The 15,457-nt window shown below is 39.3% G+C and overlaps 1 protein-coding gene and 1 long non-coding RNA gene across 50 annotated transcripts in view; one reads left to right on the top strand and one right to left on the bottom strand.

The window, feature by feature from the left end:
• Window positions 1–15,457, bottom strand: part of SIPA1L1 (signal induced proliferation associated 1 like 1) — a 512,605-nt gene that overhangs the window by 71,544 nt on the left and 425,604 nt on the right. For all 48 annotated transcript variants that reach the window (XM_055538504.1, XM_055538534.1, XM_055538533.1 and 45 more), the window contains 3 exons: window positions 14,306–14,409; window positions 11,035–11,192; window positions 295–868 (listed from right to left, as the gene is read on the bottom strand). In XM_055538504.1, the coding sequence (XP_055394479.1) occupies window positions 295–868; window positions 11,035–11,192; window positions 14,306–14,409 (836 nt within the window). The remainder of the gene's footprint in view (window positions 1–294; window positions 869–11,034; window positions 11,193–14,305; window positions 14,410–15,457) is intronic.
• LOC129621753 (uncharacterized) overlaps window positions 1–15,457 on the top strand; it is a 54,610-nt gene that overhangs the window by 13,846 nt on the left and 25,307 nt on the right. The gene's annotated exons all lie outside the window — the stretch shown is intronic.

The raw sequence follows: 15,457 nt of genomic DNA, 5'->3' as shown, positions 1-15,457 counted from the left end.
CAACAACTGTTTTCACCAGCTGAGCAGACTGGCTGGGCTACATCATCAGTCACCACGGCAATGGGATCGGGTCACATGCAAATGAGTTTCCAACAAAGATGCACAGTCAGGGTGCCTTCCCCCACTTGTTCTGCTACTTGTCCTGCTGAAAAAACGATGGGAGGCGAGCGTGACATAAACTCTGGGTTCCTTCCCACCATGAAGGGAGTTTTCAGAGGACCTAAGAAAATAGGACGGGGTTCTGTAACTTGGCTCTCGCCTGCATGGAAAGGGAAGTGGAAGAAAAACACTGACCTGAAGCCTTTTGACAATCTCTTTGATGTCATCATTGTTAACAAAACTCTCCACGGATACACATTCGCCTCGCTCGTAGAAGATTTTGAGGCTGGCGTCGGTTGAAGTCCACCCTATCACATCTCTGCAGGAACAGTTGAAAAGCACACTCTTTGTTTCCTGTTCAATGAGTACAATGAACTCATTGGAGACCCCGAGGAGGCAGTCTATCTCCATAGCCTTGTTGTAGTCCTTGGCCCGGACGGCCCACACAATGGCTCCCATGCTACTGAGCTCAGCTCCTGGGTACGGCTTAGACTTTTCCTTCTTTTTGGAGGCCAGAGAAATGAACGGAAACTTGCCGGATGGGTCAATAGGGGTGTTGGTGACATTCTTTTCTGCCAGGTCTTTCAGGTATTCCTGGCGGGTCCGCGTTGCCATGGCCCGGAACTTTTCCGACTTATGAGCAGCATTTTCTGCATTAATCACTTTGGCCAAAAGGAAGTCCCTGAACACATTTGACTTAGGGAAGGTGAGCCCTTTCGGGATGGGAGGTCCAAAAGAAGGCACATCTCTGGACCTGGTGACAGCCACACTAAAGAGACAGAGATCAGTGAGAAAGAGGCTGGTCAATATTTCTCAGACTCACAGCAGGAGAATAAAATACACGTTCTCAATGACAAAGATATCTTTCAAAAGGAAAATAACTCATCGTCCCACAAGAAACAACACACACTTCTGCTTAACATGAGCATACTTTTCCATTCAATCGTATTTAGGACCTACGAAACAACATTTTTTCTAGGTCAAAAATACCCAAAAACTTAAGGTAAAAACTTTCATTAGCATGTAGTAAATCAACCATAACTCTATGAAAAAACGATTTAACTGTAATATTCTTTACAAGAAACATTTAAAATACTTAGTGATTATTCCCAGGTGGGGAGGGCTGGTTACTATAAACACCTTTCAGAACAAGTATAGGTTTTATAGGGGCTTCCCAGGTGGCTCAGTGGTGAAGAATCCACCTGCTAATGCACGAGGAGACACGGGTTCGATCCCTGGGTCGGGAAGATCTCCTGGAGAAGGAGATGGCAACCCATTCCAGTATTCTTGCCTGGGAAAACCCATGGACATAGAGGCCTGGTGGGCTACAGTCCATGGGGTCACAAAAGAGTCAGATATGACTTAGTGACTGAACAACAACATAGATTCTGTAGGAACACAAATGCAGCCCCCATTTTAGACAGGATGACCACAGAAGTCATCTTCTAATGCAAATATCCAAAGATATGTATACAAAGAAGAGGAATGGATTAAAAGAAAATTAAACATATTATTTTTTCCTATGTGTCAGGCCTGAAGCAACCAGATCAAAAAGCATGAGTTTATTTTTTTTAATTCTCTCTTATTAAATTGCTTTGGCTGCACCAAATACCTTGCTGGATCTTAGTTCCCCAAGCACGGATTGAACCTGGGCCTCAGCACTGAAAGTGCCAAGTCCTAACTACTGGACCACCAGGGAATTCTCCCAAAAGGATAATTTTAAAATGAAACTTGAAATTTGGATAATAGAAAAGGATTATAATTTTTATGTGGTAATACCAGATGCTTACTCCTTGGAAGGAAAGTTATAACCAACCTAGATAGCATATTGAAAAGCAGAGACATTACTTTGCCAACAAAGGTTCGTCTAGTCAAGGCTATGGTTTTTCCTGTGGTCATGTATGGATGTGAGAGTTGGACCATGAAGAAGGCTGAGCGCCGAAGAATTGATGCTTTTGAACTGTGGTGTTGGAGAAGACTCTTGAGAGTCCCTTGGACTGCAAGGAGATCCAACCAGTCCATTCTGAAGGAGATCAGCCCTGGGATTTCTTTGGAAGGAATGATGCTAAAGCTGAAACTCCAGTACTTTGGCCACCTCATGCGAAGAGTTGACTCATTGGAAAAGACTCTGATGCTGGGAGGGATTGGGGGCGGGAGGAGAAGGGGATGACAGAGGATGAGATGGCTGGATGGCATCACTGACTCGTGGATGTGAGTCTGGGTGAACTCTGGGAGTTGGTGATGGACAGGGAGGCCTGGTGTGCTACGATTCATGGGGTCGCGAAGAGTTGGACACGACTGAGCGAATGAACTGAACTGAACCAACAGTGCTTTAAAATCATATTTTTAAATAAAGCTGTTCTTTAGTCCAAATTCCCTACTTTTGGTATTTGATTCTGACAATTGGTGAGGAAAATATGTTCCTTTCCTATTCCTTTAAGCAAGATTGAATTAAGAAAGCCTGTTCCAGTCACTTTCTTTGCATCTATATTCCTAAAATTGGGTCCAAGACAAGGATCTACAAGTATCTATACTAATCTATTATTTTTAATCTCAAAAGGAAAAGGACTTAAGTTTTTTCTAAAACAACAACAGGAATTAAATGAAAGTGGGGCGGTTGTGTGTTTTATATCATATTTCAAGATCTCCTTCTAGGACCTGAGGAAAGTTTGAGAGGACTGGAAATGATGATTCTAACAGATCAAACATCCTCTTTTCAAATTATCCAATTATTTAAAAGTGACTCAATTATGCAATTGTACTAAGAATACAAAATCTTTTTCACTAGAATTCTCAGAATCGAAAGGACATAACAAAGAGCATGCAACTTTCAAATTAAACTTGCACAATTTCTTTATTTCAAGGGTTTGCTTGAAGATCCTTGGCTTCACTTTTCCAAAAATGATTATTACTTGTGAAAGTAGAATAAAGAAAAATCAGCATCCTCAGGAGACAAATTATATATTTTGTCAGAATATGCCACAAGGTGGCCTATTTCTGAAAATGGCTTTTTACTAATTTATTTAAAAAAAAAAAAAAAAAAAAAAAGACTACCTAGTTCATTTCATGACAAAGAAAGGTGGCAGGCAACATCCCATTTTCTAACTGGCAATGAGAATTCACAAAAACCTCCATCTGCATGATAGCTAATTACATCAGTATTAGAAAGGCAGTTTTTCCTGTCTAATGTGAACTGTCTGGCTTGAATGCTGACAGCTGTATAATTTTAATTTGATCTTTTTTTTTTTTCAAGTCAAGCAGATGATGCTAAAATCCAGATTCACTTGCTTTTCTAAGAGGAATCCCAGAAGGACCCAGAAATACTTAATATCTTTCCTTTTTAAATGGACAATTCTTCTCTTGCTAATTTCATATCATTTTCTCAAGAAACAGCAGAGATTTTATTTTAAACAAGGAGAGAAAAATGCTTAGCAGAAGGTGTTGATATGGGCACCATCCATCCACTTGCCCCTTAAATTCACGGGTTGTCTAATAGATCTATTTATTAGCTAATAGAACGTTAGACAAACATATATTGAAAACCCTCCAATAATTAGAAGACTCAAGAATGAACTATGAGGGAAAAAACCTGAACCCTTAACATATAATTATCAGTGATTCATCACAGTAGGGAGGTAAATGATACAGACACTAAAATCAGCTTTGCATCATTAGAAATAGAATCCTTACAGAAGAAGATGAGGAAGATGATACCCTAGAATGCTCTTTTCAAACAAAGGGCTTTATGTTGGGTAAATCTAACTTTCAAGGTTTTCTACAAGGTTAAAAGCTCATTAATTTAGATGCCACCAATTCTGAACTCTTGATAATAAGGTCTGTTTTAAGCTAAGTAGAAAGAATTTTTTTTGTTTTTTTTTTGCCTTCATAAGAAAAGAAGCCTTTCTAGAATTTCAGTGTGCTATATATAGATACTTGAGATGAATTAATTATAAATGGCTTTTGCTATTTTTAAAAGCACATTCCAAAGAGCTTCTTGGCCATACTTAGCCTAGTATGCAATACTGTATCTCTTGAGAAATAATACATTCTTTAAAATCATAGCCATGCTTTACATGCTCAGCACTGTCAAGGACTAGGAGGGTTATCTACTCAAGTGGGCTATCTGGATGACAGACAGAAGATCAAAGGCTGAAAGGGTTATGGAAAGTTAGCAATGGGTGGGGGGAAGATACTTAAGAGAAGTCAGGGTTCCTCAAACTCTTGTCAACAGAATCTTGAGTTTCATCTTAACATTCATCTTGATTTCACATTCCACTGAAGAGTATCTATATTCATTTTAACACAAAAATCTGTTCTGTTCCCCTCATCTTGAAGCCACTGAGGGACCAGGAAGGCGTTCTCTTTCACTCTGTCGTTTGACACATCCCTGAACCTCCGTTTGAACAGCTGGTACACATTCTTCACTTCTCCAGGAAACAGATTCGGAGAAGTACAACAATTTGCCCAGAGCTTGTTAGAGTGAGCCAGGATAGGAATCTGAGCTTCTGGATAACCGGCAGTGTGACAAGACCACATTTACTCCCTGGGGCTATGTTTTTATATTTCCACCTCTTAAGGTGCTTTCGAACGGGACCATCTACAAGAGTCACACAGCCAAAGAGATCACCATTAGGCTGCTGCCAGTGGGCCTGGGCCTTTGCTGGCATCAAAGACCTTGGATGAAGTCGCAAGCTGATACATGGGAATGTTGCAGAGACATCTAAACAGAGGTCTCAACGAAAAAGAGTGAGAAGAGTAAGACTCTTGAACTTCTGAAGCACCATGGCAACAGCAATAAAGAATGACATTTAAAAGGAAGGGGACTTAGCATCAAAACTGTCGAGTTTAGAAGCTCAGATCAGACTGCCAGCTTGGGGAGCTTTCCAAGAAAGCAGACCTTGGCAAAGGCCAGGAAAGATGAGCGGCAGAACAAATGGGTACCCACCGTCCCCTCCCTGTGGGATCTCTACTGCTAACAGTCTTCAATCACCAACACCTGACTATATGCCAGGACCAAGGGTGAGATGTCACAGGCTCAGTCTTCCAGAAGCTCAAAGCCTGGTGTGGGGCTACCTCTGCTGGGCTGAGCACTCTGCTGGGGAGAGTTCGGCATGCTACTGGAACACTCAGGAAAGATACTTTACCCAGTCCTGGGAGGTCAGGGGAGCCCTGCCAGAGAAAAGAGCAGGCATTCCTGGATGAAAGTGGGCCAGGGTGTGTGTGAGAAGAGGCACTCTTGCCCAGAGAGTGGCATGTGCAGAGAGGAAGGGCTATTAAGTAGCCCCATGATGGGGGCGGGGGTGGGGATGGGAGGACAGGGAGAGGGGCCAGCGGATGCTGAGAGATAAGAGAGGCCAGACCTGAAGGACTCCATGTGGTAGGCTATGCCAGGGAGTCTCAATATTGCCTAAATGGTTTTCAGCACCAAGAGTGACATTTTCAGAATCTTGTCACAGAAAGGTCAGCCACACGGGACAAGAAGGATGCTGATTAATGATGGCTGGGAATAGACTTTCTGAAAGAATCTCACCACTTGACCCACTCTGATTTTTCTTCTGTGAGACACAGTTGATTTTTCAACTGTGAGACAGCTGAAGCTTGCATATTTGTTTATTTTTATTCAAGAGAAGGAAAGAAGAAAGGCATGGTCATTTAATGTACATATACCACACTTCCCTGCCTACATCAGATACTTAGGGGATTTTTAAGTAGGGGTCAAGCAGTTTTCTACTGCACAGAAAGCGAAATTTAAAATCTGAGATGTTTAACAGTCTGGTCTGGTTCAAAGTGCTTTCTGCACTACATCATACTAACTCATTTCAACATTTACTACATCTTAACCACTGAATATGGAAATCTTCCTAAGAGGAATAATATATATATATCTACTTCCTAAACATAGCTCCTGACCACAATTTAACATCTGTTTTGAAGATGAGTATATATTAAAACTACTTATTACAACACTAGTTTTAAAGTTAACAATAATTCTTTAGTTTCATTAAAAAGCAACTTTCAACTGTTAAAAATGTTCTAAAATTTTTAAACAGTCTGCCTGAAATGGATCTAAATAAGGTTCATACATTACAATCAATAAATTTTATCTTAAAATTTTGAATTCTGTTAATGCTCCTCTACTTTTCTGACTTCACCTCCCCTTTACTTCTTGCAATGTACTTGTAGAAGAAACTGGGCTATGTGTTCCAGAGTTGTCCAGAGCCTGAATTTTCCTGAATAAAAACATGTTGTGTGGTCTTTTATATTTCTTGCAACTTGGCTTCTCTAGATGTTTGATCAGATTCACATTCAATTTTGGAAAGAGGGGTAAGGCTGATTCCTAGAGGGCGTTGTGTTCTTCCATTATGAGACACACATTTGTCTCTTTTTATGATACTTGCAGTCTTTGGTGATCAAGGCCTAGATCCATCCATTCATTAGCTGTTTAAAGAAATGGTCGTAAAATTTCTGCACTGTGTTTTTATCTGAGGCCCTTGGGGTGAATGGCGTACATTTGGCTGTTTGGTCCCAAGTCAAATGACCTTGGATTGCTATGCTTATTAAATCTGCACACTAAACATGACTCATTTTTCTGCATCTCCCTTATCAGTCATCACTTATTGATGCTTTCAGTACATCCTTGCCACTAAACGGTTCATCTTTTTGATTTGTTGCTTCTAATCTATTCTGTCAACTGAAATCAGACAATTAAGCTCTTTGTAATGACACAAGTAAAGTAAGAGAGACCAGAGGGCTCTCTTATCAGGTATGGGGATAAGCTTTAGTACTCAGACTTAGAGATTAATTTGAGTTCTTGGCTATGTCTACTATTCAAGGTTAACTAGACTTTGGAATTAACTTGGATTAGTCAGTTTTTCCTGAATAAACAGTCTATTATAGTTCCCAGGGTGGGACAGCACACATTATTTCAGAATCTCATTTCCATATTCACTATAGGGCTTTTTTCCCCTGCTCTCTGCTCCCCTGTTAAATCCTAGAGCCTAGAATACTGCCTAGCATATTTTGATTAGGGCTGCAAAGAACTAGTGAAAAATAAATGAGTAACAATAAACTCTAAATTTTACGTTTTTGTATATAAATTACTTTGCATGTTGACAATGAGTAAGTTTTCCTAGAAGTCTATTTATATACTGTTGTCTGAGGGCCTAGGATTTCAAGGGCCTCTACAGCCCACTAATCTCTCCAACAACACAGCCTTCTCACTGTACTTGCCAGTGTCCTTTCTGTGTTTGTGTGTCCATCTGTACCGCTATCCACCCCTGACTCATAGAATTATTTCTAATTTGCCACTGAATTCCACCATCTGTGCTACACAACATACACTGAATCCTATTTTCCCGGCTAAACGTTCTTTGTATCTCTAGCCTGTATTGACCCCACAATTCTCTACACAATTACAGCAAGACACTCCTTTGAGGAACTAACTGTCCACACTCTGGACACCAAGTAGATGTCAGTAAATAAACGTTGAGTGTTCACAGTGGAGAAGGCTGGGAACAAGAGACTTTAAATGAGGGAAAGCATTTGAATATTCTAACTACATCTCTTACAGATACAATTAAAAGTAGATTTAAATAAAATTTGTATAAATTAAATGTATCTCCAAGCTTTCCCACCAGAGTATCCCTAATGAAAGAGGTCTATGAATTCATATCCCTAGTAGTTTGGGGGAGGGACTGGGGTATGAGAAAACCCCACTTGTATGAAAACTCTTTGAAGACCCACATTTTATCTTAAAATTGGTACAAATTTTCCATTCTACTTCCTAATACATTTTCGTGAGAAAATAAACCTTCACATCCCTTTCCCAAGCATTAAAGACTACAAGCAAGGTACCCTAGTTATTCTGGGCCTATAAACATCTGGCATCACCACATACCCCAGGAAACATGTCGACCTGAATTTGAGAAGGACCGAGAAAAACCCAGGTACCTAAAGTCTTTAACAGGAAAAGATCACTACTATAGTTCCAAAATTCACAGCGTTCTGGGTCTTCAGGCAAGCTTGGCAACTAGGGAATTCTGGGCTAGCCCATGTCTTGTGAGCTGGGGTGTCCAGTGTCCTCCTGCAAAGGCATCCAGCATCACAAGGTGGGCTACGAATATGTGGTTTCCAGGTAAGAGATTAAAAATGAGAGAGAGGAAAAAAAGAGCAAGCAAAAATCTTGATTCTCAGGCTGGGAGGAGAGTTTGAAAAGAATAAAATAGATATCACTTCCTCCACCACTCAAGTATTGAAGAAGGCTCAGACATCTTTCCTCCTTATATCAGTGTATTCAGACTTGCATTGGACACACTTCAGTGGCTATTAAGCACTGAAAATGTGGCTGGTATGGTCAAGGAGTATTAAATCATATTAAAATTTAAAAACTGTCACTTGATTCAGTTTTCCAAAAGTCTTTTAAAAGTATGTTTGGAATAAGCTATCACGAATATACTTTTCCAACTGCAAATTTTATGAAATCTAAATACATATTATTTCCAATGAAAATTGAGCATCCTAACTGAGGTGAGCTGTAAATTAAAAATGCACTCGAGATTTGTCTTGGTCCAAAAATACGTAAGATTTCTCAATAATTTTTAAAATTTAAAAATTATATGTTGAAATTATAATATTTGGATATCACAGGTAAATAATACCTATTATTGGGTCAAAATACAGTCCATGGGGTCGCAAAGAGTTGGACACGACTGAGGGACTTTCACTTTACATTGGGCAAAAACCTACTGTTAAAATTAATTTTACCTATTTCTTGTTACTTTAAAAAATATGGCTATTGGAAAATATAAAATGAATATGTGACTTGCACTATATTTCTACTGGACAGCAATTCACTAAGACAAAGACCTTTAAAAGAAGAATCTCTTTTCAAAAGAAAGTACATAGCTTTCCATTCCCCAAACATCCTAGAGATGATTCAAAACAGGATTTAGCTTTCTATCCACAAAGTTGTATGAAATCCTTTGCAGGAATCCAGTACACAGCATGTTTCCATTGCTTGGGTGTAGTTTCTAAACTCAGTCATCCATCCCAATTACAGTCAAATATTCTACATTAATTCTCTCCTTCTACACCTAACTAACACAGCTTTTGGAGACCATATTCTTGCTAAGAGGCTTTTGATCTAGGCTTCCTTTGCTTGAGTTTCTACCCAAGTCCAGGAAACTACAGACTTCTTTGGTTTGGGGTTTTCACATAGATTTGGCATCCGAGAAATTCTGGAATGGCCTGCAGGTTGGTAGTAGGGGCAGCAAAGGCCCTATTTCACATAGCATGGAGTGAGGCAGCAGGGTAGAGTGGTTAAGAGACAAGACTCTAAAATCAGACTTGGTGCATTCAAACTTACAGTCTGCCCAGTACCAGCTGACCTCAGGCAAGTTACCTATCCTCATGCGCTCAAATTTTCTCATGTGAAAATGGGGATTAAAACAGTACCCACCTCATGAAAGCGTTAAGTTGCTCAGTCGTGTCCGACTCTATGTGATTCCATGGACTGTAGCCTGCTGGGCTCCTCTGTCCATGTGATTTCCCAGACAAGAATACCGGAGTGGTTTGCTATTTCCTCCTCCAGGGTATCTTCTCGACCCAGGGATTGAACCTGGGTCTGCCACATGGCAGGTAGACTCTTTTCAATCTGAGCCACCAGGGAAGCCACCTCATAGGTTTTAAAAATTGAATGAGGTAATAATACAAATAAGATACCTAAACTAGAGCTGAGCCTATAACGGGGGCTCATCAGACATAGTTACTGTGGAATAGGGAGGGATGACGGCAGTCAGTAGAAGTAACCTTGACTTGTTCTGTTCCCTGAACTTGCTTGTCCTCCTATAATTAACTTGCCTTACTTACCCCTAGGATTAGACAGTTGTAGATTTCACAACAAACCAATTAGAAGCCTAAGTTGGCCACTTTCTGTATAGATGGCTACATTAAATTAAAAACAACTATTCAAAATTAACAAAGCCTTGTCTCCCAAATTTCAGGGATGCAAAACTACAATAAACTTTCATATTCTAAAAGGACCGATTCCTCTTAGGACATCTTACTCATGCTAGAACATACTCAAAACATCTTCTTGGCATGACACTCATGTCAATCCAGCATCACAGGTTCTTACTCTCTTCAACACTAATCCCCTCCAGGATTCCTGCAGAGGCCACTGCAGGTGGATCTTGAATTCTGTAACTCATGAGACTACATCAATGAGGGACATGGAAACAATTCCACCAAACACTTAACAAAGCCTCTAAGACTGAAGTCAGAAATGTTACAGTGAATCAAGTCAGCCTGAAGCAAAGGTTTGGGATTTTTAAAATAACAGCAATAATTAAAAAAAAAATTAAACTTCTCTTCCCTACTCATTTGGTTTCCCTTGTGGCTCAGCTGGTAAAGAATCTGCCTGCAAAGTGGGAGGCAGATAGAACCTGGGTTCGATCCCTGGGTTGGGAAGACACCCTGGAGAAGGGGGAGGCTACCTACTCCAGTATTCTGGCCTGGAGAATTCCATGGACTGTATAGTCCACAGTCCATGGGGTTGCAAAGAGTTGGACATGACTGAGCGACTTTCACTTTCACTATTCCCTACTTATTATGATCATTCTTCTCTGCTTCTGCCATGGCAAAAGCAAAATATAATTAGCAGTATGAGTAATTAGCTGGTGACCAGATGGTGTGGATGAAGGACACCACCTAAGGAGGAGGTGCGAATGGAAACAGCAGGTGTCCAACCAACATGTCTAGGCACTGTCAGCGCCACCAGGTTACGTCGTCCTGTGAATCTGGCCATCCGCGTGCACAGTTTAAAGGCAGAAATAAATAGCGATGGACTTCCCATTGCCACTTCCGAAAGAAGAGCTGGAGGGGGCCTTCGATGTGACCACCCGCCAACGCCCATCCAGCCACCTCTGGAGCCATTACCTGTAACAGACGCTGTCAGTGCAGGGGTTGTGAACCCTGACAATGACGAAGACATGCTGAAAGTGGGATCGGATGTTTTTCGGGCTGAATGGCTGTGCTCCTGGCTCTTGGAAAACAATTGTTACAATATCATTTCCAATGTGCCGCTTCCGTAGGAGCTAAAAGAAAACATAAGCAAACAACATAAATGACGACGCTCTGCTTTTTCCTCTTTGATTCCCTTATGTAATTGTATTTAAAACATTCATTATTAATCAGTGCATATTAGGCGAGGAAATCTACACAGTTACTGTCAATATTTTAGCATGTCTTATCATCTCCTCCAAGAAGACTAGAGAAATGAATATTCAGAAATTTGCATAAAATACATAGTCCATTCAAATAGATCTAACCAATCTCTAGCATATTACACCAAGTCCTAGCATCTCCAAATCCTCAGTTTCCATAACAACAGTTTTGTTCCATTTTTGTATAAGAAAGAAACTTGCCACGGGGAAGATTTTTTTTAAAGATGAGAATGGCTGAAGTAATTACAACACAATTTATGTTCTGATTCAATTAGCTTCATTTAAAGAAACGGGGCTAAGATGTTTTCTGATAATACTTTTTGTGGCACACGCTGAGGATGCAGAAATTAATAATATTCCAGAATGTTCTAACAGTTTTATAGCAGGTTAAATTTCAGGTTTAAATAACTGCTTTAATTACAGTGAATGCTGCTTAAGACCACCCTCTGTTTCACATTAAAAGGTGTTCAGGGAAGGTGGCTTTCAATTTCAGACCCTCCGAATGAATCATCCCAGGTCAGTGCCTCTCTGGGAGGGGTCCTTAAGCAGGTTAGCTCAATCATGTGAACAAAAACTGAACAAAATTTGTATTACTCATATTTATTACACGGAGGCTCCTACCAGGAGGAGAACAACTAAACACGGCCTTTACATAAACTATTCATTAGAGATAAACTTATATTTATAAATCTTAAAGAAAAATTTCTCCAGTGACTTTAACTTATACAGATTACATACCAGTAAAATCAATGATCAAGTATTGGCTGTCGGCCAATACTGGAGAAACAACAGCATTAGATTAGTGTTGAGAATTGGGAGTTAGGAAGTTCGTGAAATGTACTTTTAACCTTAGGAATTTTAAAGCATTCCAAATTATCTTTTAATGAGGCTGTTTACTTCATTTCTAAACATGCTATATTACCAGATGTGACCTAAATAAAGGCTATTCCCTATTGACTGCTAAATAAAATATACCCGTTATCAAAGATTATTAATCTATTCAGGATCTTGAAAACATCAACTCAAATACAACCTAACTATGTATATGTCATTCTTGCATGGATGTCATTGTTATTTGATGCATTGTCATCCTTCCTTCAAAATATGGCTTGATATGTTATCTTACTTACTAAACGACCCACACAGAAATAAATCCATCTATCCATCTTGCAATATATATAATGAAAAAAAAGACAGTGTTGATAAATCAATACCTGCAAAAAGATTTTAAGACACATTCTTTCTGGTTTTTCTAACCATAATGTAATCTATGTAGATTACAATAAATTCTTTAACTAGAGAATTAAAATTTCTTAATATGCATAATACCAATTATTTCTTTCATTCTGATTTAGGATTATAATACTTTTGCTTTGATTGGACCCCAAATTAAATCATTTAGACTAGCTGTCCACTTAAATGCCAACTAACTCAGCTCAGCTCTTTAACTTATTTAGCTGGATACAAACAACTGAATCTTGTTACTGAATGTTTTAGCCCTCCTCCCCCATGTTACTTTTCTCTGCTGAAGGTTGGTTAGTCCCTAAGTTGTGTCCGATTCTGTGACCCCATGGACTGTAGCCCTCCAGGCTCCTCTGTCCATGAGATTTTCCAGACAAGAATATTGGAGTGCTAGATCCTTTTCCAGGGGATCTTCCTGACCCAGGGATGGAACTTGCATCTCCTGCACTGGCAGGTGGATTCTTTACCACTGAGCCACTTAGGAAGCCCTTCTCCATTGAGTAATCAGGTAGAATAAGGCTTCATCTTCCCTTTAAAGATCATTTGCTAAAGTTTTTAAAATCTGTCTACTGTCTGGTCAGAATGAGTTTAGTATATTTTTCTTAGCACGGTATTTTCCTCTAAGAAATCTAGAATTTGGAATTTGCATAAAATAGTCAACAGACTCCAGATCAGGGAATTTATCTTAAAATAGGTTTATTTCAGATTTATAGCTGACTCACTGCTTTGTTTCCTACTCTTGATTACTTTGGGAATCAAGAGAGGTAAGATTTTGTTATTGACATGTGTGATGTAATCAAATTCAAGTGACTACGTGTTAGATTTGATCCCTGTTTTGTTAAATTCTGTGAAAGAGGATGTGATTCATTCTGCAGCTGGCCTGTGTTCTGTTAGTACAACAATCGACAATAACAAAATCTATGTCCGTTTGAAGGTCAGAAGTGATTTAAGACTGCTGTGTTTATAAGAGCTATTGAAAGTAGAGTCTATTAGTTCTCTGGGTCTTTTAAGTTTCATTTGGTATCATTTGTTTTAAAACATTTTTAAAACCAACTACCACCACATACTCTTTAAAACAATATTGCCAGTTTCCATCTTGCTCTGTAACCATCTGCCATTTCTTAGTTTTCACATTTTATCATCTCACTGACTACATTTTAGTAATAAGAGTTTTAGATCTTTTCAAAAGAAATCTTTATATGAGGTACACAAATGCAATTGTTACTTATGCTGTTCCCTGAAGGATATGTTTAAAAAAAAGAAAAACAAAAACCATTTCTCTGAGATCCCATTGACATTTATTTTGAATTTTTCTCCAAGTAAGTAGAGGAAACCTCCTTTGAAATCTGAAATGAAACATCAGTACTTTCCTGCCTTGTACACTGGCCTCTTGAGATGAAACTTCACCTACTCATATGTGTTCTCTGTAACCCTGCAGAGTCATCTATTCACCATGACTTCAACTTGTTCTTTTCAGATTTCAGGAAAACCTCAATCCTCCTGGGTGAAAAGCAAATGATTAAATCACAAAGCCATCCAGCTGGCTGTTAACCTAGAATTTGTGTTTCTTCATTTGTTTTCAGCTCCTTTGCTATTACTTCCACACAAAGTACAAAGCTTCCTCCTGCTGTGACAGGTGCAACATCAAATTCTGGTTTAAGATTTTACAAACTTGCTACTTTGGCTTCTGGGGGAAATGAAACAAGGGTGAAAAAAACACAGAAAACACAAGGATCCCTTACCTGTTGCTTGTTGTTAGGTGTGTACGGCAGCATGGTAGAAACATGGAACATGATCTCATAGTCTTTGTATGTTGTGTACAGAGAATGGGTTCCAGTGGAGTCAGCTACAGTTTAAAAAAAAAAAAAAAAAAGAGAGAGAGAGACAATTCTAAGAATAGGAAAAAACAGCTCATTTAAGAGAGACATCTCAAAAGGGGGCTGGGGACAGAAAGTGGTTTAGGATGAAAAGATCCTGGACAAGAAGATCTGGTATAGGAGTTTTCACCCATCTTTTATACCTGATCCCCCTCTGGCGGTCTAGTGAGGCCTACAGATTCCTTCTTAGAAAAATATTTGTAAATGCATAGGTATAATAAAATATGGGCTTCCCAGGTGGGCTCAGTGGTAAAGAATCTGTCTGCCAATGCAGCAGACATGGGTTCGATGCCTGGGTGGGAAAGATTCCCTGGAGAAGGAAATGGTGACATACCCCAACATTCTTGCCTGCAAAACTCCATGGACAGAGGAGCCTGGTGGGCTGCTGTCCATAGGGTCACAAAAGAGTTGGACACAACTTAGCAACTAAACAACAACAACAAAGACAAAATACATAAATTTCAACAGAAATCAATGGATTAAAAAATACTGCTATCAAAATAATTTTAAAATGATGTAATAGCATAAGATTTCTGTAACAAGTTTTACCAGTAGGTCTAATAAATACTATAATTTTGACCTAGTGAAGTGCATAAGCAGTATCTTGAGTCAAATCACAGGTGGAGCCTATACTGCTGTGATTTGTTGCCTAGATTCATAATTGAAGGTAACGCTAAATTTCAACTAGAGATCAGTGAAAATAAATGTAAAATTATTTCTCACCCGAGTTCACAGACCCCTGAATTCTGCCCACAAACTTCAAGTTCAGGACCTCTTTTCCAATACTTTTGACTCAAGCAGGAGAACCATTGTTTTGCTCTTAACAAATAGATGGAAACTTAACAAGATTCTAACACTGAGTAACAAAGGTATTATAGCGAGGTCTAATAGTTTAAGACTGCGTGTGTCTGCGCTCACTTTCCTTATGAAAAAAAAAAAACACAAACAACAACCTTGACCTCCTTGACTGTTGTCAAATCAATGCATCTGTAAACACTTGGAAACCAAAGAGAATTA

This window comes from Bubalus kerabau, chromosome 10 (genome assembly GCF_029407905.1).
Source record: "Bubalus kerabau isolate K-KA32 ecotype Philippines breed swamp buffalo chromosome 10, PCC_UOA_SB_1v2, whole genome shotgun sequence".
Classification (NCBI taxonomy): domain Eukaryota; kingdom Metazoa; phylum Chordata; class Mammalia; order Artiodactyla; family Bovidae; genus Bubalus; species Bubalus kerabau.
The sequence above is the reverse complement of the archived record's forward strand: the minus strand, read 5'-3'. Positions and strand labels throughout refer to the sequence as shown.